Below are 26,067 nucleotides of genomic sequence, written 5' to 3' on the forward strand. Positions count from 1 at the left end.
AGCCTTCGAGGATGGGGCGCAGTAGTCCTCAATTATCACTTTCAGGGTCGATGGTCCCCTCTAGAACAGAAGTGGCCCATAAATGTGTTGGAACTCAGAGCGATTTACAATGCTCTGATAGAGGCAACAGAGTTGCTAAAGGCTCGTCCGGTAAGAGTTCAGTCCGACAACGCGACGGCTGTCTCTTACATCAACCGCCAAGGAGGGACTCTGAGTCGCATGGCTATGCGAGAGGTAACTCGGATCCTCCGGTGGGCCGAGAATTAGTCGATAATCCTGTCAGCGGTATTCATTCCGGGTGTTGACAACTGGGAAGCAGATTACCTAAAGCGACAGGATGTCCATCCCGGGGAATGGAAGCTTCATCCAGACGTGTTCAACGCGCTGATACGTCGATGGTGGGGATGTCCTCAGGTGGATCTCATGGCACCATGATTGAATCGTCAGCTTCCAGTATACGCGTCAAGAACTCGAGATCCGCAGGTGGAAACAGTAGACGCTCTGACAAGTCCGTGGACCTACAACTTCGTTTACCTTTTCCCTCCGATTCCACTTCTTCTAAAAAGAATAAAACAGGAGTCAGCCTCGGAAATTCTCATGGCCCCGAACTGGCCTCGGAGAAGTTGGTTCTCGGACCTTCGGTCCCTATTATCAGACGATCCGTGGCCACTTCCTCTGCGCCCGGATCTACTACAGCAGGGCCCTTTCATACACCCCAACTTAGCGCAGCTACGTTTAACGGGGTGGCTCTTGAAACCGATATCCTAAGATGTAGGGGTATCCCAGACGCGGTTATTCCCACCATGCTATGCGCCAGGAAGCCAGTTTCGGCTGCGCATTATCATCGCATCTGGCGCACTTATATCTCATGGTATTCCAGTCGGGATCTTCCGTCTAGGACCTTTTCTTATCCCGGTTTCTGCTTTTCCTTCAGACTGGTCTGGATTCTGGCCTTCGTCTGGGAACCTTAAAGGTGTAGGTTTCTGCCCTTTCCATTTTCTTTCAAAGGAAATTGGCCCTCATTCCTGAGGTGCAGACGTTTCTACAAGGGGTCTTGCGCGTGCAACCTCCTTTTGTACATCCAATTGATCCTTGGGATCTTAATCTAGTTCTTCTGTTTCTTCAGTCGCCCATGTTTGAACCTTTGGAGGAGGTTGATCTTAAGTACCTATCTTGGAAGACTGTCATCCTCCTGGCTCTCGCTTCGGCTCGTAGGGTTTCGGAATTGGGGGCTCTTTCCTATAAACCTCCTTACCTAGTGTTTCATGCGGATAGAGCGGAACTCCGGGCGACAGCCGCTTTCCTTCCTAAGGTCGTGTTTGCTTTCCATATCAATCAGCCTATTGTGGTTCTTCTACCTTGGATGTAGTTAGGGCTCTCCGCATCTATGTTGACAGGACTGCTTCCCTTCGTAAGTCTGAGTCGCTTTTTGTCCTGTATGATGCGGTTCGGAGGGGTTGGCCAGCGTCTAAGCAGACTTTAGCACGTTGGATTCGGCTGACTATTCATCAAGCTTATGTTAGTGCTAACCGTCGGCCTCCTTCGTCAATTTCGGCTTATTCCACACGTTCTGGTCATGGGCGGCCGGTTGAGGAGCATCTACGTCACAATTGTGCCGGGCGGACACTTGGTCTTCAGTTCACACGTTTGTCAAGTTTTACAAATTTGATACGTTTTCCTCTTCGGCGTCCCGTTTTGGCCGCCTTGTACTACAGGCGCCACAGAGCACTCCCGCCCGTGGGGATAACTTTGTGACGTCCCCAGCTTCAGCACCTCCAGTGTCCCCTAGTGGATGAAAGAGAAAATGGGATTTTGGTACCTACCAGTAAATCCTTTTCTCTGATTCCACAGGGGACACTGGACGCCCACCTCTGCGCTCTGTGCCTGCCTGTTCGGTTTTGTTCTGTATGTTGTATGATTCAGTTATTGTGTGTTCTTCTCTCCTTTTCACTCCGCTTGTTCTCCACCTCCTCTCTGTCTTCATTTTCTAAACTGAGGGCTGGTGGGGCATAGAGGGGGAGGAGCTTCACACTTCTAAATTTTAAAGTGCCAGCTCCAGCTATCCACGCCTCTATACCCCAGCGTAAGCACCTCCAGTGTCCCCTGTGGAAACAGAGAAAAGGATTTACCGGTAGGTACCAAAATCCCATTATTTTTTTTTTAAGCACTGTGTCCCGATCCGCCAGCTCCCCCCAACCCCGCGGTTGACTAGTACTCGCCACCAGTGGCGGATTGGGCCCCCTGTGTGGCCGCCCTTCATTCCCCACTGCTCTTCTCCGCCGGCCTGGCTGACTGCTGCTGCAATCAGAGCTTTGCTCCGATTGAGCAGCGTACTGTAGTTGAAGAAAATGGCCGACGGGGGAGCTGCTGCGCATGCCCACCCACAGCAGCTCCTCCCATAAGCCTTTGCGGAGCCATCAATCAATCACTACTGACGGCTCCACCTCCAGTCCATCCGCAGCCTGCCTCCATCACCCTTTTCGTCTGCAGTGCAGCCCAGCCTTCCCTGCACGCACAGCAGCAGTAGCGGTAGCCGGCAGCCCACGGTGTACACAGAAGGAGGAGCAGGAGCCAGCGCTGGCCAGTAAGTAAACTTTAATAAATCTGCCTGTCCGACTAGTGTCAAAGGAGATGGGGGGGGGGGGGGGGGTGGGTGTTGTATACACAGGGGAATCTGGGGAATGGTGAGGATGGGGAATGGAGTGGCTGAGAGACGGGTTGGGGAACGGTGATACTAAGAGACACGGGGCTGCGGATGGTGTTGAGGGGGAGAGGATGGTGGTGAGGGGCTGAGGAGCAGAGGATGGTTATGAGGGCCTGGGGGCAATCAATGTTTGTGATGTTTATTGTTTTCCCTGTGAGGTCAATCATTGAATCAATGTTTTATTTTTTCCTATGTAGGACAATGTGTGTGCTTTGGGGGCTGTAGTTTTTTTTTTTTTTTTTTTTTTTTCCCCCATGGGGGCCAATCTTTTTTTCTTGTTGGGGCCAATGTGTTTTATTTTTCCTAAGGGGGCATGCATGTTACATTCTCAACTCCCACAGCACCCAAATCTCCCCTAAAGAATTCCATACATGACTTAAAATGTGGTATGATAGGATCGGATTATTTTGTCACCTGGTCTGGAGGGGAGGTGGCTTACAGATTTGTCCTGGTAGCTCCTTACAGAGTAATTACAAATTACCTAAGCGGTATGGTTATATATATATATATATATATATATATATATATATATATATATACACACACACACACAGACACACTCCTGTAACATATGTGGTCTTTTTGTAGAGCAAAAATCAGTGTTTACACTTGCCATACATTCAAATAAGCACTTGATTTGACTGGGCCAATGGGAAAGGACTTTCTGCATTTCTGGAATTTCTCCCCCATTTTTTTCAACACCGCGGTATTGCATGTTAATTACTGGCATCATTGTGACAGATTCTACTACTAGCTATAACACACTGGGAGTCTCCCTGGGATGTATTACAGTACTAGCTCTTTCAGCAAAAGAATGTGGTGTGAAGGTAAAGCCTTCCTCATACACTGGCTCAGGCAAGATTCTTAATTAACATGTGATGTCCTATATCACAGCAGTGCATAGACATGCTAATTGCAACTTAACGCGACCATCTCCAAGTTTTTGCTATCCAATTACCTGTGCAAATTAAGCCATGCCTGAGCCGAGTACACACTGCCAGATATATTGGCCGATCTGCTGCCCATCGGCCAATGTGTACCCGCGATATATGTCCGGGGGTGCCGAGAGGGGGGGGGGGGGAGCGGTTACTAAATGCCCGGGCTTGCGGGAGGGGCCCGGGTCCTGTGAGCCCCACCCTCTTAAATCAAAGCAGCCCAGCATACGCTGCTGTGTGCTGGGCTGCACTGGGAGACTGCTTACGGCTGCTTAGTAGCGGCCACAGCAGTCTCCTATGCCTGTGGGGAGAGCGATCACACTGATCGCACCCCTCACAGGCTATGCGCCAGGCTCACAGTGCCCCCTTCCCCAGCTCGCTGTGCTGCAGAATCCCCCCCCCCCCCCCCAAGGGGCTTGGCCGCACCTCCCAGATTAGGCCACACCCCCTTATTCCCCCAGGGTTGACGCCCTGTATATGTATGTGATCGTCGTCATTCACAGACATATCGCATTGGCTGTGCTGCACAGCCAATGGATAGATATGTCTGCAGACACACAGCGGCAGCTGCGGGGGGAGGGGAAGGACAAGCTCCCGACCTGACCCGCGGCCAGACAAATGATGGCCGTTCAGTGTGTACGAACGACCATTATTTGCAGATATATCTCGATCTGCAGATATATCTGTATAGTGTGTACCCACCATAACATTCCATAGGATTTAACGCTGCTTTTTTCTCAGTCTCTAAACAGGTGAAAAGTTTGGGAAAAATCCTATTTTAAGGTATTAATTAGGCTTAGAAGTTTTCAATTAATATATTTTAACCAATAATGACATGTAATTTTTGGGGTTGATATTCTGCAAAATGCAGAATAATGGGTTAATTGATGTGGGACAGGTATGAGGGTGTTGTACTGATAGAACAGGTGTTTTTAGGTTTGCAGGGTTTTATTAACATTTTTTAAAGTGGCTTTAATTGACAAAAAAAAACAAATCAACTTACAGGCATTTTGTGTGCACATTATATTAATGTAAAGCATTTAATTTGCTGAAAAACACTTGCTTTCTATCATCTTTTCAATTTATTAAAAGGTGTCAAATAAGTCCCAGTTACTTTGCTTTTGGCCACTAATATGCATCTGTACTGTCATCCAGTGTAGGTTTTGCACTTTTTGGGGTTACAGGCTGATTTCCCCATTTTCTCCGCACACTTAACAGGGCTAGCATCATAGAAACTTACCACTTCTTACAATAGGATTGAGCGTTAAGCGGGAGCACATATAGTCAAACGTCAGTGAAAATACAGAGCATTAATTGAAGCCGCTGTAAACAAAAGTTAAGTGGCAGACCCAGCTCTGGTGTGGCCAGCTTCAGTAGCATCCACTGCAGTGCCGGAATGTCCGGGTCACCGCAAACCCAGCTCCAGTGTGAACGGTGCGGGGTCGGTGCCGTGATGTAAAAGGGGTCTGTCCCGGGTCGGATCTGGGTTGGAAACATGTTCCAAATCCCGGGTCAGACCCGGGACTTTGGTGTAAAAAGGGTATTACAGAGCATTATCACTTCTGTGTGAGAGATTTGTATGGATTTTTTTTTTTTTTTGTATGTAATTGCAACCCATTTTATATTTTTGATTTCTCATTTGGTCACTTTCTTTTCCATTCAGTCTGACATGCATTAAGATGTTACTAAGATTTATATTTTTCCCGTTTTCTCACAGACATATTTTCCATCGGCAGTGTATAGACCCATGGCTGCTTGAACACAGAACATGTCCGATGTGTAAATTGGATGTCATTAAAGCGCTTGGATTTTGGGTAGGTCAGTAATAGCGATATTCTGTAGCAGGAAAAAGCAGTCTGTTGCTTGTACATCTTTTAATTATATTTTTATTAGTAGTAGCTTCCTCTGCTAGACGCAAAGCAATGATCTCATAGTTCTGACTAACACATCATTCTGCAATCCATTGAAATGAACTGCATTGTGGCAATCCGTGTATGACCTATAAAACCAGCAGGACCAGATTGCAATCTGATACAATTTGCAGTATATATGCAAAATATGTATGACAATTATTGGGTATTTTTGCAATTCCTTCTGATGGCAATTTCAGTTTTTCAAAGATACATGTTATATGCTACCATTGTATGGTGTCCACTTTAAGAGCAATGCATGACATGAGAAAATTAGGATCCTTGTAAATTGTAACAAACAAACTTTTATTATAACTTATTTCTGCTTAGTCTTCAAATCATTTTCATAGTAGTATCTCAGGTCCTGCAGCAATAAATTGTGCCAGTTACACCTGACAAAGAATACTTCTGCAGGAGCAGTATCTGAATAGGCCCAATGAGACTTATTAGGATATATGCATTAGGGACTGGATCATGTGACTAAATAATCCCAAGAAGCCTCATTACAGCTAATGCTATAGAGGCAGGACACAACTGAATATAAACAGGTACAAGTAGTGAGGGCACTACATGTATTCTGTGGAGTTAAATTACTGTTCTCAGTTTTTTTTTTTTTTAGGGTATTGCTAGTCAGAGAGGAATGTGACATTATAGACCCTCTGCCGATGTTTGCACAGCATGCTTTGCGATTGGATACCAACAAATGTCGCAGTTAGAATTTTGAGTGATTGATAATGTACGTTTATGGGAACTAACAGGGTGTGGCTACTTAAACGCGTGCGTGTTACGAGCGTTTCTTGGGCATGACAGCCATGTTGGCAGTTGCACTGACCAGGAGGCTTATAGCTCTTTTAAACCAAAGTTCCGGGTCTGACCCGGGGGTCCGGCTCAGATCTGGAACTAACCCCTTTTATACTACGGCGCCGTTAACACCAGAGCTGGATCTGCAGTGACCCAGCTCTTCCAGCGTTGCAATGGACGTTTGGAGATGATGTCATCTCCAAGCACTCCTGAAGCCGGCCAATCGGGCGGCATGCGGCACGATTAGTGTCATTGTGACCCGGATCGCGCCATTTACACTGTAAGGCAGCACGGGAATAACCTGTGGCAAGATCTGCAAAGCACCTGAGTTGGATCCCCGAGTCCCTGGACCCAGGTGGATCCATTTACACCGACAAAAATCTCGGGTTGATGTGTATCAACCTGGGATTATTAGTTCGGGGTAAAAGGGGTATTCGTTTCGACAGACATTCCGAGCAACCATAGTTGCTCAGAAGACCGATGGTGCATCTTTGTTTGCAAACTATTAGAGACTGAGCTGATGTCCGCCTCTGTACAAATTTCATGGCTGCGGCATTAGCAGATATTCACCATACCGCTGCATACATACAAAGATGTCCACCTCTGAATCAGGCCCTGTGCCCATAATTAACCACTTGCCTGGCACTAAAGCATGAGATAAGACTGCAGCCAGGAGTGCGTTACCTGACCACGTTGCATCTCATGCATTAATGCTATCCTGCTGTGACCCCTTGTGTAATGGAGGACACGTGCAGAATGGATTTCCTCCTCCTCCTCAGGCACCCTGGAAGTGATGCGGTGGTCTGTGTCCATCGATATCACTCCCAATATCGTGTCCCAGAATGCTGTGAAAGTGCGAGGAAGGGAGCATATGTAGAGATCAGCTGCAGCTGGGGGTACCGATCAGCTCCCCTGCACCACGCTCCACTGCGCTCTGCAAGAAGGTGAGGGGATAGCGCTAGACACGAGTGGGGGGGATAAATATTCAAGTATTTTTTTTGTCTGAAGTTATGTATGTATAAATTATTTTTTTTTTACATATATGGTGGCACGTGGGGGGTGGGCTAATTTGGGGACCCATTGTCACTAGGGGTCAGGGTGTGGGGGCTCTGCCACAGGGACATAGAACCACTAGGGGGTTGGGGGTTAATATTGCTGGGAATTTTATTACACTGGTGGGGCTGTTTTTGATGGGAGGTGAGAAATGAAATTTCAGTGGGGACCTATGGACACAGGGGTTGGGGGAGAGGTGCATAACACCACTATTTTTTTAAATAACATATTTCAATATATTTTTAAAAATACTCCTTAAACTTAATTTAAAAACAAAAAAAACTATTTCTGTGCGGTTTTGAAAAAAAATAAAAATTGGTCAGTTAAGTGGTTAAGCCAATTAGTAAATTTAGTTTTGAGTTTCAAAACTCACCGTACATGCAGCACAGCTTTTTATTAACATGGGTTCTATTTATTGATGAGCATAAATAAAAATGGACCTAAACTCACAGAAGAACTCAGCCAAGACTCATGGGTAATAAAAATGCATTGTCTCCTATTAATTTTATGGAGAAAATAAGAGTAAACTGTGCAACATGAGCAGATTTTCAAGAGTACCAGGATCTTGAATGGTAGCTTTAACATTAGTGATTTGTTATTTGCATTCTTGAAGGAAATTACAGGCTCAGTCTGTTTTTGTCTACCAAACTGCTGCTGGATAATCAAACCTGCATGCAATGCTTTAATTTTTCTAACGAAACGAAGGTCCTTTTTCCGGAATTCTTGAAATAGCTTCAAGATAACGTTCTGCTAATCTGTTTCAGGCTATATAAACCAGATCAGAAAACTCTTGATAACCAACTTCTGGTCTAACATCATACTGATAAGGTTAAGTCAGTTACTTCCCCTACCTTTTGTACCTTTTTAAATAGGTCTGACAATCCATGTTATACTGTATGTACACCTGAGTCACTTGGAAGCTGGACTGGTATGCAGCAGCAGCAGCAAGAAATCTTGTACAACATTGTCAAATGGCTCTTATATATCTACAACCCAAGGATGTGTCATTGACATTAAAACTTGATCGAGATCATACAAAATGAATGTGTGCTCTATTGAATTGTTGTACATAGTGTGTAATATGTTGAAAAGGAACTTACCTTTTATATTCTTAATCTCAAATTTTGCTCTACATTGAACATTAATTATTTTTATTTGTTATCACAAAGTCTGTTGGGGGCAGTATAACAGCATCAAACCTTTCATGTAAAGCTGCTACAGCCTTCCATGTAAAAAGTTCCTAAAACCCTTAGAGTGGACCTGATTTATGGAACTCTAATGCTGATCTAGCCATAATGTTTTATTGTTAAGCTACTATTTGGTGGAGCATCTGTAATAGGTGTGTGTATGCAAGCTCTTGATTTGGGTAAGGGGGGCATATATGCCAGTCCCTTGACCTGTGGGCCCACCCTGCACTCACAGGCTGTGCTCATTACCACCTACTGCCTTCCACAGTGATGCAGAGGCTCCTAGTCACTGAGAGGCTGAGGGCATGTCATGCAGTGACCTCATCACTCTGAGCCTACAAGTAAATGGTATCTGGTGCTTTACATCATGGAAAGAGAGACACAGAAATGACCAGGGATACCAAGTAGATCATTTTATTACATGGTAAGATACACATTTGCTCTAGGCAAAATGTCATGCGATCAACATAACACCATGTACATGGAAAATAATATCTTCTCTAAACTGTCTTTAAAACAATACCTGAAATTGTAACCTAGCAAAACTATACAATGTAGGCTCAATTCATGGACATGCTATTGTATATGGCCATTAATGTAGACTGCAGACAACAGAGAAATGTGCTATATGTATAAGCTGTATAAATAAATTCTGCTAAAAAGTCTCTGATTAACTGAAAGTACCACCCAGGTTATATAGCTTGCTAGCATGTGGCCAGCCAAATGCCACTATCTGTCAGAAGTAGCTCTTATTAAAGCCTAACCTAGATGCATTGGATTCACACACCGATTAGGCTTGCACAGATATAAAAGTCATGAAAACAAAGTAAAACCCCACACAAGAGAAAAACGTACACTACAATGTATACATGTATACATATATATATATATATATATATATATATATATATATATATATATATATATTTAATAATCCTTATTACTTCTCGTATTCATATTTATATTCCAAGTGATTTTCAAGTATAGTAATCCATTATTAATTGTTCCTTATAAATACTTTGTCACTTGGATGGTGCAACCGCTAACTCTATATATCACATATGCTTTAGAAACAAGAAGAAAAAAGCTAGAGTTCTTTTCGGTGCACTCTAATACATTGTAGTGTACCACTTAATATAAGATGTAATGTATGTATTAAAATATTAAATCTTTATTTGTCAGATTATTAAAATATATCCTGGGGTACCATCTTGCGAAATATAAAATCAATAACTCATATTTAAAGAAATAAACAAAAACAATAAGGAGTGAATGATATCAAAAATATATGTGAAAATAAAAAGTTTTCCAAATACCTCTGTCTTTTTATTATATGCTTATTACCACTGATAAGTTTCCCTAATCCGGTGTAGATCGATATATTAGTATGTACTGATATCTTTTTTTCTGTTGTTTCCAGGTCCCTGGAAACCCTAAATATGAGATAAATGCATTTCAAAATATATGAATTTAAATTGGAATCATTGGGTTAATGTTATGAATTTATACTGGTTATGAAATGGATATTTTTCATGTCACATATATCAGTATAGGTTGTTCTCCTATCAATATATATAGATTTATGGATTTTATAAATTGTTTTATTGAGGTATATTTTACACTTATAATAACTATGCACACACCTTTTTTACACATTACATATATATACACACATTAGGGATTTAATATAAAAAGTTATCACTTAATGTATTTTTTCATGAGTTTGCAGTTTTATTTATATATTTTTATGTTTGTTAAGTATATTTTATTTATTTTACACAGACACATTATTAAAATCACATATTTGAAGTTTAGGGAAATTATTATTAATTTAATATAATTATACACTTATCACTTATTTGATTAATTTATGTATTTAATATTTATTAATTAATTATAAGTATAGGGTGGATGTCATTTGAGAATTTATGCTCTATATATATACATACTTATTATGGCTAATTATTACATATGGAGATTATGTGACATGAGTTATATTTATAAAATATTATATATGTAACATGCAACAATAATTAGGAGTATAGTATTTATAAAATATTGTTAATATCATTTATAACAGAATATAGTTAGATTAATAAGTAAGTGAGGTAGATTCAATGTGTATACATTTCATGATGAGTCCAAATAAATAAAGATATGACGTCAGGGCCATAACGGCTGTAATTGAAAGAATACTATGTTCACTGGAAGGTGTTAACAGCGGGTGTATGAAAGAGAACTGACGAGACACGCTGGTGCCTGTGGAAAGACAGCGAGGTAATGAGATGATTTGAATGGACCAATGATGATAAAGGTCAAGGGTATATAGGATCAGAGAAAATAGCGCTCTGGTTGATTTGCCTTAAAAAAGCAGCCTTATGCGAAACGCGCGGCGGCGTTTCCACACATACCGCTGCCTCATGTATTTAGACATGTAAAATGTGAAGCTAACCATAACTTCACTTACTATTAGTAATAAGATATCCCTGAATGTTTCCTTAGTGATAATAATTGTGTATTTGATGTGATCAAGGGGAACTTCTGTTTGCTGGTAATTTATGTATGCACGGACGCCACACGTGCAATTACAAACAGTGTAATATCACCATATCATAACTGTAACTTATGAGACTAGGAATAAGACTATTTACACTCTGTGGAGTTTATTAAGAGTGAGAGAAATATATATCTGTGATAGGGTGAATTAAATACATATATTCCATTGTTCTCAGTACATGGGGTGACATTATTAAATAGTAACATAAACGGAGAGAACCAGAATGACAATTGGTTACTTTACTCTCTGACACACGGATATATTCTAAGAGAACTAGAAAACTGATACTAATAATTCATTTATTAAATTGACAACAGTTCGTAGTAATAATAAAAGTAATTTCAGCATATACCGATAGATCGATCAACACCCGACTAGAAATTTATTAGTGGCAATAATTACATTAACGGGATATTCCTGTATGTTTCCCTAGTGATGATAATCATGTATTGATATGAGTAAGGGGGAGATCTGTTTGCCGATAATCTGTGTGTGCAGGGATGTCACACGTGTAACAACAAATGGCAGTGTAACACCACCATATCATTACTACAGTTGATGATATCGGGAATAAGATTATATGTACTCTGTGGAATCTGTAGAGATTGAGGAATATATGCCTGTGATAGGGTGAATTGAATACATATTTCATTGTCCTCAATAAATGGGATGATATTACATAATGAATAAATAGTAGCAGTATGTGATATATACGGAGAGAACCAGGATGATAAATGGTTAACATTACTCTCTGATATATTGGTATATTATATGAGAACCAGAAAACTGATAAGTATAATTTAATTATTACTTTTGCAACAGCTTGAAACAACAGGAAAAAAGATATCAGTACATACTAAGATATCGATCTACATCGGATTAGGGAAACTTATCAGTGGTAATAAGCATATAATAAAAAGACAGTGGCATTTGGAAAACTTTTTATTTTCACATATATTTTTGATATCATTCACTCCTTATTGTTTTTGTTTATTTCTTTAAATATGAGTTATTGATTTTATATGTCGCAAGATGGTACCCCAGGATATATTTTAATAATTTGACAAATAAAGATTTAATATTTTAATACATACATTACATTGTAGTGTACCACTTAATATGAGTGCACCGAAAAGAACTCTAGCTTTTTTCTTCTTGTTTCTGAAACAGATATAAAAGTGTTGGATATCCTATTAGCAGTATTTCTTTTTGTACGGTGGTGTGTAGTGTATGTACAGATGTGTCCTCCTACATCTAGCCGCAATATACTACACAGAGCGTCTAACCAGATCCTGTTAGTGTAGGGCGCCTTTTTTTTTTCTGCCGAAAATGCATCTTAAGTCGCGATGTGACTAGGACACACCAGCAGACTCTGCTGATTAATATGATATGCTACAGTTGTATATCTGTGTGCACCTGAGCCTCTATATGAGGCACAGTGGAACATCAAATGAAAAAAGCTGCAGCATTGCAGCGCTTTATATACAATTAAAGAGACTGTCGGGCACAGATGTACAAGTGTTGCATATCAAACGTCAGCACAACCTGATGGTGCATCCTAGTCACATCGCATTGCGACTTACACATTATTTTGGCAAAAATGATGCCTGGCACAAGCAGTCTCGTCGAACCTGACTCAGAGAAGGGGCTTTTTACCACGACAGTAGCAAAGATGTAAAATATATAGAAGGACACATCTGCACCAAGTACAAGTGCTTGCACACCACTATTACAAATGCATTTTTCTGTTTATTGTGCAGGGTTGCAAATTTTTTAAAAATAAAAGCTGCAGGTGTCTGGTGCTGCTAACCAGAGTTTTTTGTTTTTCTATTTATTTTGTTGTCTGACCGTTCAGATCACTCTCTGGAGCTGTGCCATAGTTTCACAAGGTGTCGGGTATGCTTGCAGAAGCGTTAAAAAAAAAATCTGTGTACTTGGAACTTTGGTAAACATGAGCTATGTTTGGGCAGTATAATATCAGAGTAATGCTGTGCATCCACTAGGCGATTAAACCTAGCGATGGAGCGATAACTATGGTCGTTATTGCTCCATCGCTTGGTAATCGCCCGCAAATCGGGCAGTAAAAGGTTAAAAACGACCAGCGATGCGCGCGCCCACTGGTCGTTTTTAACATCAATCATCGCCCGAACATGACTGTCAACCTGACGACCGCCGTGTTCGGGGATGATTGATCTGCATACACTGAATGTCTGAACGTTCAGTGTATGCAGTTCACCCCGCGGGAGACGACGGCATCGTAATCGTGCCGTCGTCCCCGCATTGTTAAATGGATGGGCAGCTTAATGCCAATTGCTACTTTTTTTTGGTTTATACAAGTGCAGTGAAACTGAAAGTTCTGACTTGGGTTTCAAGTTCCACTTTCACAAATATTATTGTTTTTTTCATAATAAATAGCTTTTTTATTGTAATAGAGCCCCAATGAAAGCTATTTCTTGTAATAGTGTCAATGAGCAGGGAGGGCTTAATAAATAGGAATAAGCCCTATGTCTGTTGAATACACCCATTTTCTCTGGAGAATTGGATTTGCTCTCTTTTCATAAAGAGGCCCTTTTAGCAATAGGTCCTAGTGGGACAGCATCATAATTGTCCATCAATAGAGCGGTTTGGAACTCTCGCCATAGTGGTAATATGTACTGCTACATGAGTTACACCAAGTGAACAAAATATTATTATACTCAAGCTTTCATTTATGTGTTAATTGTCACATTTTTCCTTGTGTGACAAAATTGGTTCTGCATTGAAATGTGTAATAAGTTTTGCTTTTGTGTTTGCAACTTAATGGTAGCTGTAAATGTCTGTTCTCTGGAGTCCATAGAGAAAGTGATTGCACAGATATATTGTGTATCTGTATATGTTGGCACCTGGTGTTTCTTGCTCAGTGTGCAGTATTCAGCAGTCGATGTGCAGGATCACTTTGTTGTAGAAAATTGAACACTTGGTCTGTGGTTTGCTAGAACTTGTGAGCGTATAAACCAAAGTACTTCACCCCATATACTCACTGATAAACATGCTTCCAGGTGTAATTTGCTGCCATCTGCACATTAGAATAAATTGCTATGGTTCAAGAATGTTTTGAAATGCAGCTTCATGAGACTATTCAATGAGGAAATTATTGCGTAGGAAACTCATTCCTCCTTTCCAAAATCCTAAGGGCATCTGTCTAGTGTTCATTAGAGCACTCATTGCGGAGTCAGACAGCAATTCAAAACATTTTCTGCTCACCCATATTTTATTACTGAGACTATGGAGTCAGGAACTGCACATGATAATTTGCTATACCTGTCATCTTTACACTTGTTGTTCTTTAGCAAGTGTATTGAGCAAGAAAAAAATAGTTTTCTCTAAAGCCGCGTATCCACTTGCCGATTAAAATGAGCGATCTAACGATATCGTTCAATCGCTCATTAATCGGGCATGAAAATGTCAAACGACCAGCGATGCGCACTCCCGATGATCATTTTCGACATTAATCATCGCCTGAACATGCTGCTCAATCTGTCGATAATGACAGATTGACCATGTTCAGGGATGAGGGAGGGTACCTGCACTGAACGACATATCGTTCAGTATAGGCACTGCAGGTGAAGAGGAACGACTGTACGTTTACAATGTTGTAATCGTACTGTTGTTCCACTATCTGCTAGTGGATACGCACCTTAAGTGTATAGAACAGATGTAAGCACAACAAATGGGGATTTAGTGCAGGACATCCAGTGAGGAACCGTTCTTGATATATATCAGTATATACAGTTGACTTTCTGTAACCCATTCTACAAAAACAATTAACACTTGCACTTCTAAATAAAACCTATATGACCAATCTCATTCTTCTTACATTCATGATTATCTAATAAACTCATCCACTATATTATTGGCGGACACACCCCACTTAGCAAACCGAATACAAAGGTAATGTTTTCAAAATAGATCTTGCTTGAAATCATTTTCTGCTGCATCCTAAACACAACTACATTTGGCGTGTGCTGTGTTACACCTACATGGTAGATAGAGATGATCACAAGCAAGTAAAATTAGTTAGGACTTGGCTGACTTACCATTCGTTATCTGTCTCCACCCATAAGGTAAGCTGGCAGAAGTATGCTTGTGTTTTTGGAATATATATAGATGGATAGATATAGAGTATTCCAATGAGAGGTGGAGTGACTAAGCCCTTGCAGTTTCAGCATGATTTACAATTTCAATTCTAAACTAATGTAAGGTTGAAGCTTCAGATTTAGCACTTATACTGTATAAAGGCTATCTATAACGTAAGCACATGTTTAAATTGGTTGTCTTATTACTGGAACAGCCTTATTAACAATCCCCTCTTTAGGTGGAACCTGACGAAACGCTAGAAATTCCTGTTCCTGAATCTATCGCTGGCAGCAGCCTATCTGTTGGGACTTTAAGTTTTGCCCAAGAGGAGAACAGAAGTGAAATAAACAACCTGCCTACTTCTTCAACAAGCGACTCTTTACATCAGTGTAACATTAGCAAAGAAGACGCAGAGGAAACCACTGCATTGCTGGGTGAGTGCAGTGCTAGGTGCCATTGTGTTCTTGTTACTGTTATTTTCCCAGACTACATGATTTCTGCAGATAACTTTTTGTCTTTTTTTTTTTTTTGCTGGTTAGTGCTTAATTTACCTTCGTAATATAATCACAGGACTGGAATTGTTAGGTTAATTCCTGCTCACGAATGGTGTCCATCTAATATAATGTAGTATATAATATACATCAAAGTTTTTCCCTTTTTAAGTAGCCTTCACCAAACTAAGCCCACGGTGAAATCACTTCTGCCAACATTATTTTTTATTTTATTTGAGGTGTTATAGTTGTATTGCTTTGCATAGTGGCCCTAGTTGCGGGAGTGGCCCACGTGACCATGAGCGTTATACAGACTTATGGCAGCAGCGCCTTCACCCACCACTCACACCAATGTCACTGTGTGCCCTGTGCACAGACTGCTATGTAGCCTAGCCTATTAAAGTGAACGTTGGCCCAAAGCATCTCTCCCCACACCGCTTACCCACCGCTACCAAGGTGCCACACCTATCTCATAATTTTTTTTTTGTAAGTTCAGCCGTATATTTAGTTTCCACTCCCAACTAATGTCCCTCCACCCATATTGTAAAGTAAAAGCATTATGAATTAAAAGACTTAATAAATAAAACAATCATAATAAGGCTTAAGAATACTAGCTAAAAAGGATAAGTCAGTGACGCAAATGGTGAACAAATAGATTATTTACTAGACCTCCATAAACCGTCCTGTAAAATATAAGTAGATTCAACAAGAGCTTAAATTGGGGGTGTTCCCCTCAGCAGCCCTGTCCAACAGGCATATGGCAACAGTATATAAAACTGTTTTCACTACTGTTTAAATGAGCAGCATATCCATAGAAAAACCTAGGCTCTAATCGCATGTATGCAAGTTGATAGCCACTATTCCTTTTCTTGTGTATAATTGCCAGGTCCCAAAAATGTGACTTCATTTATTGATTGTAGTTGTACATGAACTCTGGTTAAACCAAAATATAGCAACTATTTTAGTATAATTGATATGTAGTTATCACAGGCTTGCCTACCCTCCCGTCCTCCTGCTCTCCTGCAAATCTTACCGCTACTCCCGATTTCCCACTGCCCCCCCTGCTGAAAATGCAGACTGCACAAGTCCAGAGATGTCAAGGGGCGGGGCCTGTGCGGGAGATGTCACGACACATGACGTATTAGTACTGTAAGGCCGGCCACCACGGGGTTATGGGTAACGGTGGTCGCCTAACACTGCGCAGTGTTTGCCTGTTTGGGTCTGTGTGACTGGCGGGTGGCATCAGCCGGTGTGCGGCATCAGATCAATGGGGGACACAGCGAATGAGGTGTCAGTGGTGGCCTCTTCACCCCCTTGCACGGCGGCCCTGTGTTAACATGTAAGTCTGATAAGGAATTCTAAAATGCACGCCGCCTTTCATGCCAGCTGATTACTTCCCACTCCCGTCTCCAAGATTTTGCCCGCACTGCTCCCCACCTCTGGAACTCTCTCCCACTCCCCATCAGACACTCCACCTGTTTGCAATCCTTCAAACGGGCTCTCAAGACCCACTACTTCATCAAAGCCTTCCAGCTATCATTCTAACTCCGTGCTACATGCTCCTTCCTCCCCATCTACCCCATCTGTGTCACCCCTGTTTGTCTTCCCCTCCGTTTTAGAATGTAAGCTCTCACGAGCAGGGTCCTCTATCCTCTTGTGCTTCTCCTTACTATAGTGTAATTTACTTCTTACTCGTCACTAGGGCACCTAACACTTGGTTGCTTATGCTCTGTTGCTTATCTGGGTGATATGGTCGCTAATGTAGCAATATATATTATCCATGTCCTGTATTGTATTGTTCTGTAAGTCACTTGTCTACCATTTGTTTATGTACTTTGTAAGGCGCTGTGGAACACTTGTGGCGCCATATAAATTGATGATGATAATAATAAAACAAACTAGCAGTAGTGGGAACTGCGTCATGTGTGTGTATTAGCTAACACTTGTTGGATGGCAGGTGCACAGTATACAGTGTGTAGCTCTGTGGTTAGTAGTGTGTGTCATACATGCCTACCCTCCCGCTTCTGGAACTATTAGCATATTTTCGAAAGCTGTGTTCTGTGTGAAATCGCAGCTGCGATCGTATTATGGTCCAACTCTGAATCAGGCCCATTATTCAGTGAGGAACCGGCTGTTATTACTATACAATGTCTTGCATCCCTCATTAATAACATAACAACAAAAAGCACAATATAAGTAAAGTAGCAGTCTATTTATTCCAAGAGACAGTATATTTATTTTGCAGCGCCCCTGAGTGACAATAGATACGCCCACAGGTGGCGCTAGACAGCCCCTTAGAGGCGTGCTGGGCTTCGTGCGGCACAGTCTGTTGCCACCTACAATCTCCCAGAAACTAGTTTTATCAGCTGTCAAATATTACTTTTCTATTGATTTCTAATATATCGTATTATATATAGATTGTATGATTGCAGTTGCTAATATGCTAAGCAGAGTTATTTTAGGTACTTTTCACACGACAGTAAAATTATTCTAAAAACTTCTACCAATGTCTTAACCACTTGCCTGGCATGGTCGTATTTTTTCCAGTCACACCAGGCTGTACGTAATCTCTTCTGGTCGCAATATTTTGACCAGTCTGATAAACAGTGTGGCCGGCTGCAGGCAGAGAATCTTCCCACAGCTGCTGCTCTCAGAAGGACACTTCTGGTGCCTGCACCCTCTTCCAGTGTCTGCCGTGCTGACGATCACCCCCTAAACTGTACCTGGTACCCGAAGCTGCTGTGAAAAAAGGAAGTCTCGATGGTGGTGATTTGATGATCCGATGTTTTTTTTGTTTGTTTTTTTTTTAAACAATCTTATTCAGGGTCCATAGGGATCCACAGGGCTACCATGGGGAAAATGTGTTTGGAGTGATCCAGGCACCAAACAGTTAAGCTTTCAGCTCCCAGGATGCCTCAGGTCCTCCTCCACATATACCCCGCCTCTGGCTACAGGCCCTCAGTTTTGAGTTTGGTGCGGCAGGATTCAAATGCACCTCTTATAACATGGGGACTGCTCAGGCAGTCTCGAGCTTTTTATTTTATGATATATTTTAGTAATTTTTTATTATTAGAGCAAGCAGCGCTAGGCGTCCTAAAGGACGCCTGCGCTGCTGCTCCATCTATTCCTGTCAGCACCGCAACACCAGTAAAAGGACTGGTTATTTTGGCGGACACCAGCGGAGCTTGGCTAGCTGCGATGCTGGGACCCGGGACTGTAACCTGAAGTGCGCTGACGCAGAGCTCGCTGGGAACCATGTGGCAGTTCGTACCTTCGGTGGTTGGAGACCTGCATTCGGCGAATTTTAGAGGGGCGACCGCTGAGTTCGATCTCCCACTAAACCACCGGGGCAAGTCAGTCTGGCGTCGGGGCCAGCGCACCCGGGGGTTGTTACAGCATAGGGGAGGTAGACTCTTCCCGGCAGCCCCTCCTCCAGCCGCCGATCCAGCTGTAGTTTTCTTGCGTCTGGGTTGCTCCTCCTACCCTCCTCTGTTATGAGACGCACATCGACCACTATCGTTGTGCTGAAGCTGCTGATCTCAGGAGGTTTGGGTCTGGTCTCCCTGTATACCTCTCCCAAGAGGCCAGGTTATACAGTGCTCAAATCCTACCTAGCCTTGTGGTTTGAGTACTTGACTCAGGGCCCATTGCAAGTATATTGTATATGCATTGTAAGTGACTTTTGCTAGCTCTGCTGTGTTGTTACTGCCTTTATTTTTCTATACTGTCAGGTATAACTATCACTATTTCTCCTCAACCCTTTGTTACAGGTGTGTGGGCAATATATATATATATTTTTTAAAATTGTACATTTATTTTGTTATTTGTGAAGGCAGTCACATTTGCACTTATGTCTAAGAATAAAGGTAAATGGGAAACTGTGGCCTCCGTGCTGGTTTCATGTAAAAGTTGTTGGGCGGGCTTGTCCCCTCAGGACTTTAAAACAAACAGTACACAAACCATCCTGTATACAGAACCACCTTACCAGTCCAGTTTATTAGCCCCTGTACAGGATCCATCTTGGCTGTCATCCTTGTCTCAGGTTATGATGCAGCTACTGGACCCTTTGGCTACTCCCACGCTGCCTCCCTTAATAGGATACCACAGCAGTTCCAGCCTGCTATGTTTGTTCCCCCTGTACATCCTTTCTGGATGGATGTTTATGCCCACTCAAGTCAGAGTACGGCTCAGTCAGCTACAGGCGAACAGACCGGTAGTCACTAAGCACCTCAGCGGACAATATAATTTTATCAGTCTGCTAAGAATGTAGATTCAGGTGCATCATCGGAGGAATCGGATGATGCGCCGGGTTCTTCTCCAGGGTCTATCTCAGGAGGGGAGGACCATCCTTCTACAGTGGATGTCCCTTCTTTGGTGAGGACGGTCAAATCATTCCTAAATATATAGGGTGATGAGCCAGCCCCTAGACCTAAGGCTCCATTGTTTAAACACCAGAAGGTGGTAAAAGCTGAGTTTCCAAAGTCTGAGTAGCTCACTGAACTTATGGAAGAAGCATGGAGTAACCCGGATAAATGGTTCCATGTTACAAAAAGATTAGCATCTTTGTATTCTTTCCCACCTACTGAATGTACACATTTAGTAAGGAGTGCTACATTACCTATACCGTCAGCATACTCCCTTAAAGATCCTACAGATTGAAAACGAAACATGTCTTAAATCAGTGTTTTCATTGTCTGGAGCTGTTACTCAACCGGCTATGGCCGTGGCTTGGGTGTCCAAGGCAGTTGAAGAATGGACTGAGGCATTAGAAGATACACTACCAAATGCTACTAGAGAACAGCTGACCTATATCTCCCACATACGGGAAACTGCCTCTTATTTGGGAGAAGCTGCAATAGATGCTGGGCTCCTGGCTTCTAAAGAATCGGCAGCTTCGGTTTTTGCTCGTAGAGCCCTTTGGTTAAGGTTCTGGAAAGCAGATACCGGATCCAAGAGCGCTCTGGAATCCTTACCTTTTTATTGAAACATACTTTTTGGAGCAGAATTGGATAAGATGGTGGCTACTCTGATGTAGCTGCTGATGGCAGATTTTGAGGCTGTCAAAGTCTAGGCAATCTTCTTTTTGGTCCTTTCGCCCTCAGGGAATAAGAAAATGACAGTCTTCCTCCAGACCGTCTAGTTCTTGCAAGACCACTAAGCTGCAGACTAAGAGATCCTGGCTGGTCAGACGTCCAGCCTCTAAGCTGGATGACAAACCCTCGGCCTGATGGGACGAGCTTCCTCCTGGGGGAACCCAGGGTGGGAGGCCGACTTCTTCAATTTGCGGACTACTGGCATCCAACTACAAGACTCCTGGGTCCGAGAAGTGGTCTCTCGAGTATGCGCTCACTTTCCGGAGGTATCTTCATCAGATTTTTTTTTTTTTTTTACAACTCCCCCATAAGGTTCTATCAAGGCCTTGGCCCTCCAGGAGGCCATTTATTCCCTGCTGCGGGCAGGGATGATCATCCCGGTTCCTGTGGTTCAATAAGGGAGGGTTATCACTCCAATCTATTTTTGGATCAGAAACCAAATGGGTCTCATGCCCTATTCTTAATCTGAAAACCCTCAACAAGTTTATCCATGTACCCAAGTTCTGTATGAAGACTCTTTGGTCAATTATTTTGGAAATGGAACCTGGGGATTTTATGGCTTACCTGGACATTCAGGATGCGTATCTGCATGTGCCTGTCACGCGATCCCACCAACAATTTCTATGGTTTGCTGTCCTACAACAACATTACCAATTTCAAGCACTGCCCTATCAATGGCCCCTCGGGTCTTCACCAAAATAATGGCAGTTATGCCGGTCTACTTCAGGCGTCAGGGAATCAGTATACTTCCATACCTGGACAACCTTCTGATATTGGCACAATCTCCAGCTGTTCTGCAACACCATCTCCAACTGACCATTGCCTGCCTACAGACACATGGCTGGATCATCAATTGGAAGAATCCTCTTTCTCCAATACAGCGGATGGTACATCTGGGGGCACTTCTGGATTCTCAAGCGCAAAGGGTATTTCTGCTAGTGGCCAAGATTTTGGACCCAATATTGAGAGTACGCAAGCGAAAGGTATCCATTCTGTCAGCGATGCAGGTCCTAAGGTCAATGGTATCCACCTTCGAAATGGTGGAATATGTTCAATTTCATTCCAGGCCTCTGCAACAATTGATTCTCTATCGGTGGAACGGGTAGCATCATTTAATACGGTCCCAAAGGATCCTTCTCACGCCGGAGGTTCGTCGCTCTTGTGGTGGCTAAAAAAAAGGCTCACCTGGACAAGGGTCATCCATTTTGGATTCCAAATTGGGTGCTGCTCACCACGGATGCCACTCTTTGCGGATGGGGGGTGGTGACAGGTCATCATACCTTTTCAGGGAAGATAGCCAAATCAGGAAAGTCACCTGCCCATAAACATCCTAGAGCTGCATGCAGTATACAAAGCGCTCATCCTGGCACAGGACCTACTCCAAGGCAGGCTGTTCCAGATTCAGTCTGACAACACGACCACAGAAGCTTATCTCAATCATCAGGGAGGCACATGAAGTCATGCAGCCATGTGGGAAGTGACAAACATTCTGATTTGGGCAGAACGTCATCTTCTGACTATCTCGGCAATACTCATCCCGGGTGTCCTCAACTGGGAAACAAGACTCCCCAAGTCGTTAGGACATAAACGCTGGAGAGTGATCTCTCCATCCGGTTTTTCTTTTTTCAACTTCTGGTAAACAAATGGGGCCGACCAGACGTGGACCTTCATGGCCTCACATCACAACCACAAGGTTCCAAGGTACGTGTTCAGGACCAGTGACCCCTGAGCAGCCTTTGTGGAAATGCTGGCAGTGAAGTGGGACTTCACACTGGCATATCTCTCTTCTCTGATTTCTTTCCTCCCAAGGGTCCTCACGAAATTACAAGCAGCAAGGCAGGACAGTAATACTGGTAGCTCCTGCTTGGCCCAGGTGCCATTGGTTCACCGACATACGGAATCTATCCATAGACATGCCGCTTCCTCTTCCTCTATGGCCGGATCTGTTAGTGCCTTTATCCGGACCTACCTCGTCTGTCTTTGACGGCGTGGCTCTTCCATCTTAAGAGCCAAAGGTTTCTCCAGCTCTGTGATTCTGATTTGGCAGCACTCTTGTCGCTCCCCCTTTTTGATATTTCACCAGGATAGAGCTGTTCTCCGTACACGCGCGGGTTACCTTCCTAAGGTAGTGTCCTGTTTTCATGTCAATGAAGAGATTGTGGTTCCAGCTTTTCAGTCTTCACATCTTTCTGTAGGTGAAGCCTCCTTGGATGTGGTTTGGGCTGTCTGTATTTAAGTGGATCGTACAAACTCTTAAAGAAAATCAGACGTTCTTTTTGTTTATGGTTTTCACAAACAAGGATGGACAGCTAATAAACAAACTCTGGCTTGTTGGTTGCGTATGACTCTCTCTCTCAGGTTTACACGCAGGCTGATCTTCCTGTTCCAAACACTGCGACAGCACATTCTACCCGGTCTTTGGGACCATCGTGGGCATTTCGTCGTGGTGCCTCCGTAGTCTTCTGTCCACGCCTTTTGACACGTATGCCTCTTGGGGTGCTTTTTTTGGGTGGCGGGTTCTCCTTTCTGCTCAGGAGCATCTCCACCCTTAGGGGAACTGATTTAGGACATCCCCATGGTATCTCTGTGGATCCCTATGGAACTTGAAGAAGAAAATAAGAGTTCTGGTAGACTTACCTTTTGTTAACTCTCTTTCTTCGAAGTCTACAGGGCACCCACCCTAACGCACCTGGCTGCATTGGGTAATTTTTCTTTTGGTCATCTTGTGTGAGTGTTTCTGGTGTACATGGTACTTCCTTCTCCTCTTTCCTTCTCCTGCCTTGGGCTAGTTTACAAAATGGAGTGCCTGTGGCCAGGGGCTGGGTATATGTGGAGGACGACCTTGGGCATCCTGGGAGCTAAAAGCTTAACAGTTTGGTGCCTGGATCACTCCAACCACAGTTTCCCCATGGTATCCCCAAGAGTTAACAAAGGTAAGTTACCATAACTCTTATTTTTTATTTTTTACTATATTTTTTTTCTTTCATTGAAATCATTTTAGATAAGTTGAAATAGATGTTCTTCACCTAATTCACTCATAAAAAAAAAAAACAATTTCTGAGCAGTTTTTAGAATTTTTTTTTTTTTTTGTCGGTTAAGTGGTTAAAGTATGTTGTAAGCACCTCATATGTAGCCCAATAAACCAATGTTTTGTAGAACTCTTTTGGACTTTTGTAAATCATGTAACATTGTCTTTTACTCTACAGATGGTCCTGGCAGTGAGGATATACCAGGGGAGCAAATATAGAATTCTGAAAATCCTACTTCTCACTAACCTTACTCGTTGAGGAACATTTGGACTGTGCTAGAACTTGTTTTTACTTGTACGGGTTGAAAAAAAGCCATGAAGTTACATTTGGTTTAAAGAGAAGTATAACTGATCTAAAACTGTTGGATCCTTTCTTTTTAACACAAAAGCCCTGTTTACTAGGACATGCATATGGTACCTGTTACATATTTCCATAATGTTTGGTCTAGTAGTAATATAGAGGACTAGCGTTGATCCCACATGGTGTCACACAAAAGTGATAACCAAAAATGGTGTCCAGTCCACTGCCGGAGGGAGGTGAAAAAAGGATTGAACATTTATTGTGCTAAACTGTAACTATGGCAGCATAGCAGTTTTGTTTACGTACTAGTTTCCTTTTCACATTTACTTGGGACTCCGTGGAAAAACAACAAAGAAAGCACTTATGAGAGGAAGAGACATTTGTGTTGAAGTCTGGTACTTAACCCTCTAACTTTTTACCCATACAAGCTAAAACTTTACAAGTGGAGATGAATCTGGAAATCTGGCTCAGGTATTCTGTATAGACCACAGTGATGAACAAATTCAGTTCTACAAAATCCACCTCAGGAAACCGGGCACCTACAGTAATGAAGAAGTTTGTGTTTTGTTGGATCCAGCTCAGGCATCCGGACACCTGCAGTGATGACGACGCTGTGTATGATCCAACTCAGGAATGTGTGATTGCAGTGATGAACAGGTTTTATTGATGTGGATGAAAAACTAAAACATTAATAGATTACACATCTTTACATGGATATGATCATAACTTGCTGACTTCCTATAGGTTTACTTATTACATAGTTGGACCAAAGACTGCTGCATATTTTTTTTTTTTTTCCCCTCCTGTTTACAGTTAGTCGCAAAGCAAATAACATTATTACACCATTATGTACTGTGCTGAACACACAAAAAGAGGAATTAAAACATTTTTATTTGTTGTAATTAGTTGGTTGGTTTTTAATTGTGTTTTTAGTATGTGTTTCTTTATGCAGCTGTCAGTTTCTTTATAAATGCGTTTTGTATGCATGGAAGAGTAGCTTTGGTGCACACTGCTTTTCATGTGTATCTCTGTGTGCATAAGTGTTCTAATGTCTGTTACATTTATTTGCACATAATCCATTGAAAGCTACTCTGCACTGACTTACCAGCCACATTTCAGATTACATTGTTACATAACTATGAAGTGCATTTGTTCCCAGAAGGGGCGTATCTACCCATTGGCCAGGATGGCACTCGCCAGGGGCGCCGACCAAAGGGGGGGCACCACCCGGCAGTGCCACCAGTAGCCAAGGAGTGGACAAGTCCCTCGGCCCCACAAGTGTAGGGCAGACCGCAGTGAGAGCGGTCTGCCCTACACAGTTTACAAACACGCAGCTGCCAGCGGCGGCTGTGTGTTTGTAATAGCAGCCAGCTAATGAGAGTCTGCATGACTACTGGGGGTAATTTATGGTGGTGGCCACTACTGGGGGTGATTTAGGGGGTGGCTACTACTGGTGGCACTGTATAGGGGGGACTACTACTTGGGGCACTGAATAGGGGGGGCTACTAATGGGGGAAATGCAGCATAGTGGGATTGCTACTGGAGGGTTACTACTGGGGGCACTGCATAGGGGGGGGTGGGGGGCGCCTGTCCATTACATTGCCAGGGGCGCTTGGATCCCTAGATACACCCCTGGTTCCCAGCATGAGGAAAGCACTATAATAAATATTGTAATCAGACTCCATTGTCATTCATGCAATCAGATTTCTTTGTCCAGACCCCGCTATCCTATTTTTAGCACGTAATCCGACCACATTGCATAAATCCCATTGGTTGCCACTCTTTATAGATTCCATTACCAGTAACAATATGCACACGCATCCCATTGCAAACTGCATTTGAGGAGGAATAGTTTAGTGGGATACAAGTGGTCACACTTATCAGACCACCA

General features: G+C 42.7%; 1 protein-coding gene across 1 annotated transcript in view; it reads left to right on the forward strand.

Moving 5' to 3' along the window:
* Positions 1 to 25,078, forward strand: part of RNF149 (ring finger protein 149) — a 95,041-nt gene extending 69,963 nt beyond the window's left edge. The window contains exons 5-7 of the mRNA XM_088454181.1: positions 5,357 to 5,453; positions 15,502 to 15,697; positions 24,054 to 25,078. Of these exons, the coding sequence (XP_088310307.1) occupies positions 5,357 to 5,453; positions 15,502 to 15,697; positions 24,054 to 24,094 (334 nt within the window). The 3' untranslated portion in view covers positions 24,095 to 25,078. The remainder of the gene's footprint in view (positions 1 to 5,356; positions 5,454 to 15,501; positions 15,698 to 24,053) is intronic.
* Positions 25,079 to 26,067: the final 989 nt, after the last annotated feature.

This window comes from Taudactylus pleione, unplaced genomic scaffold, assembly GCF_031769625.1.
Source record: "Taudactylus pleione unplaced genomic scaffold, aTauple2 ptg000609l, whole genome shotgun sequence".
NCBI lineage: Eukaryota > Metazoa > Chordata > Amphibia > Anura > Myobatrachidae > Taudactylus > Taudactylus pleione.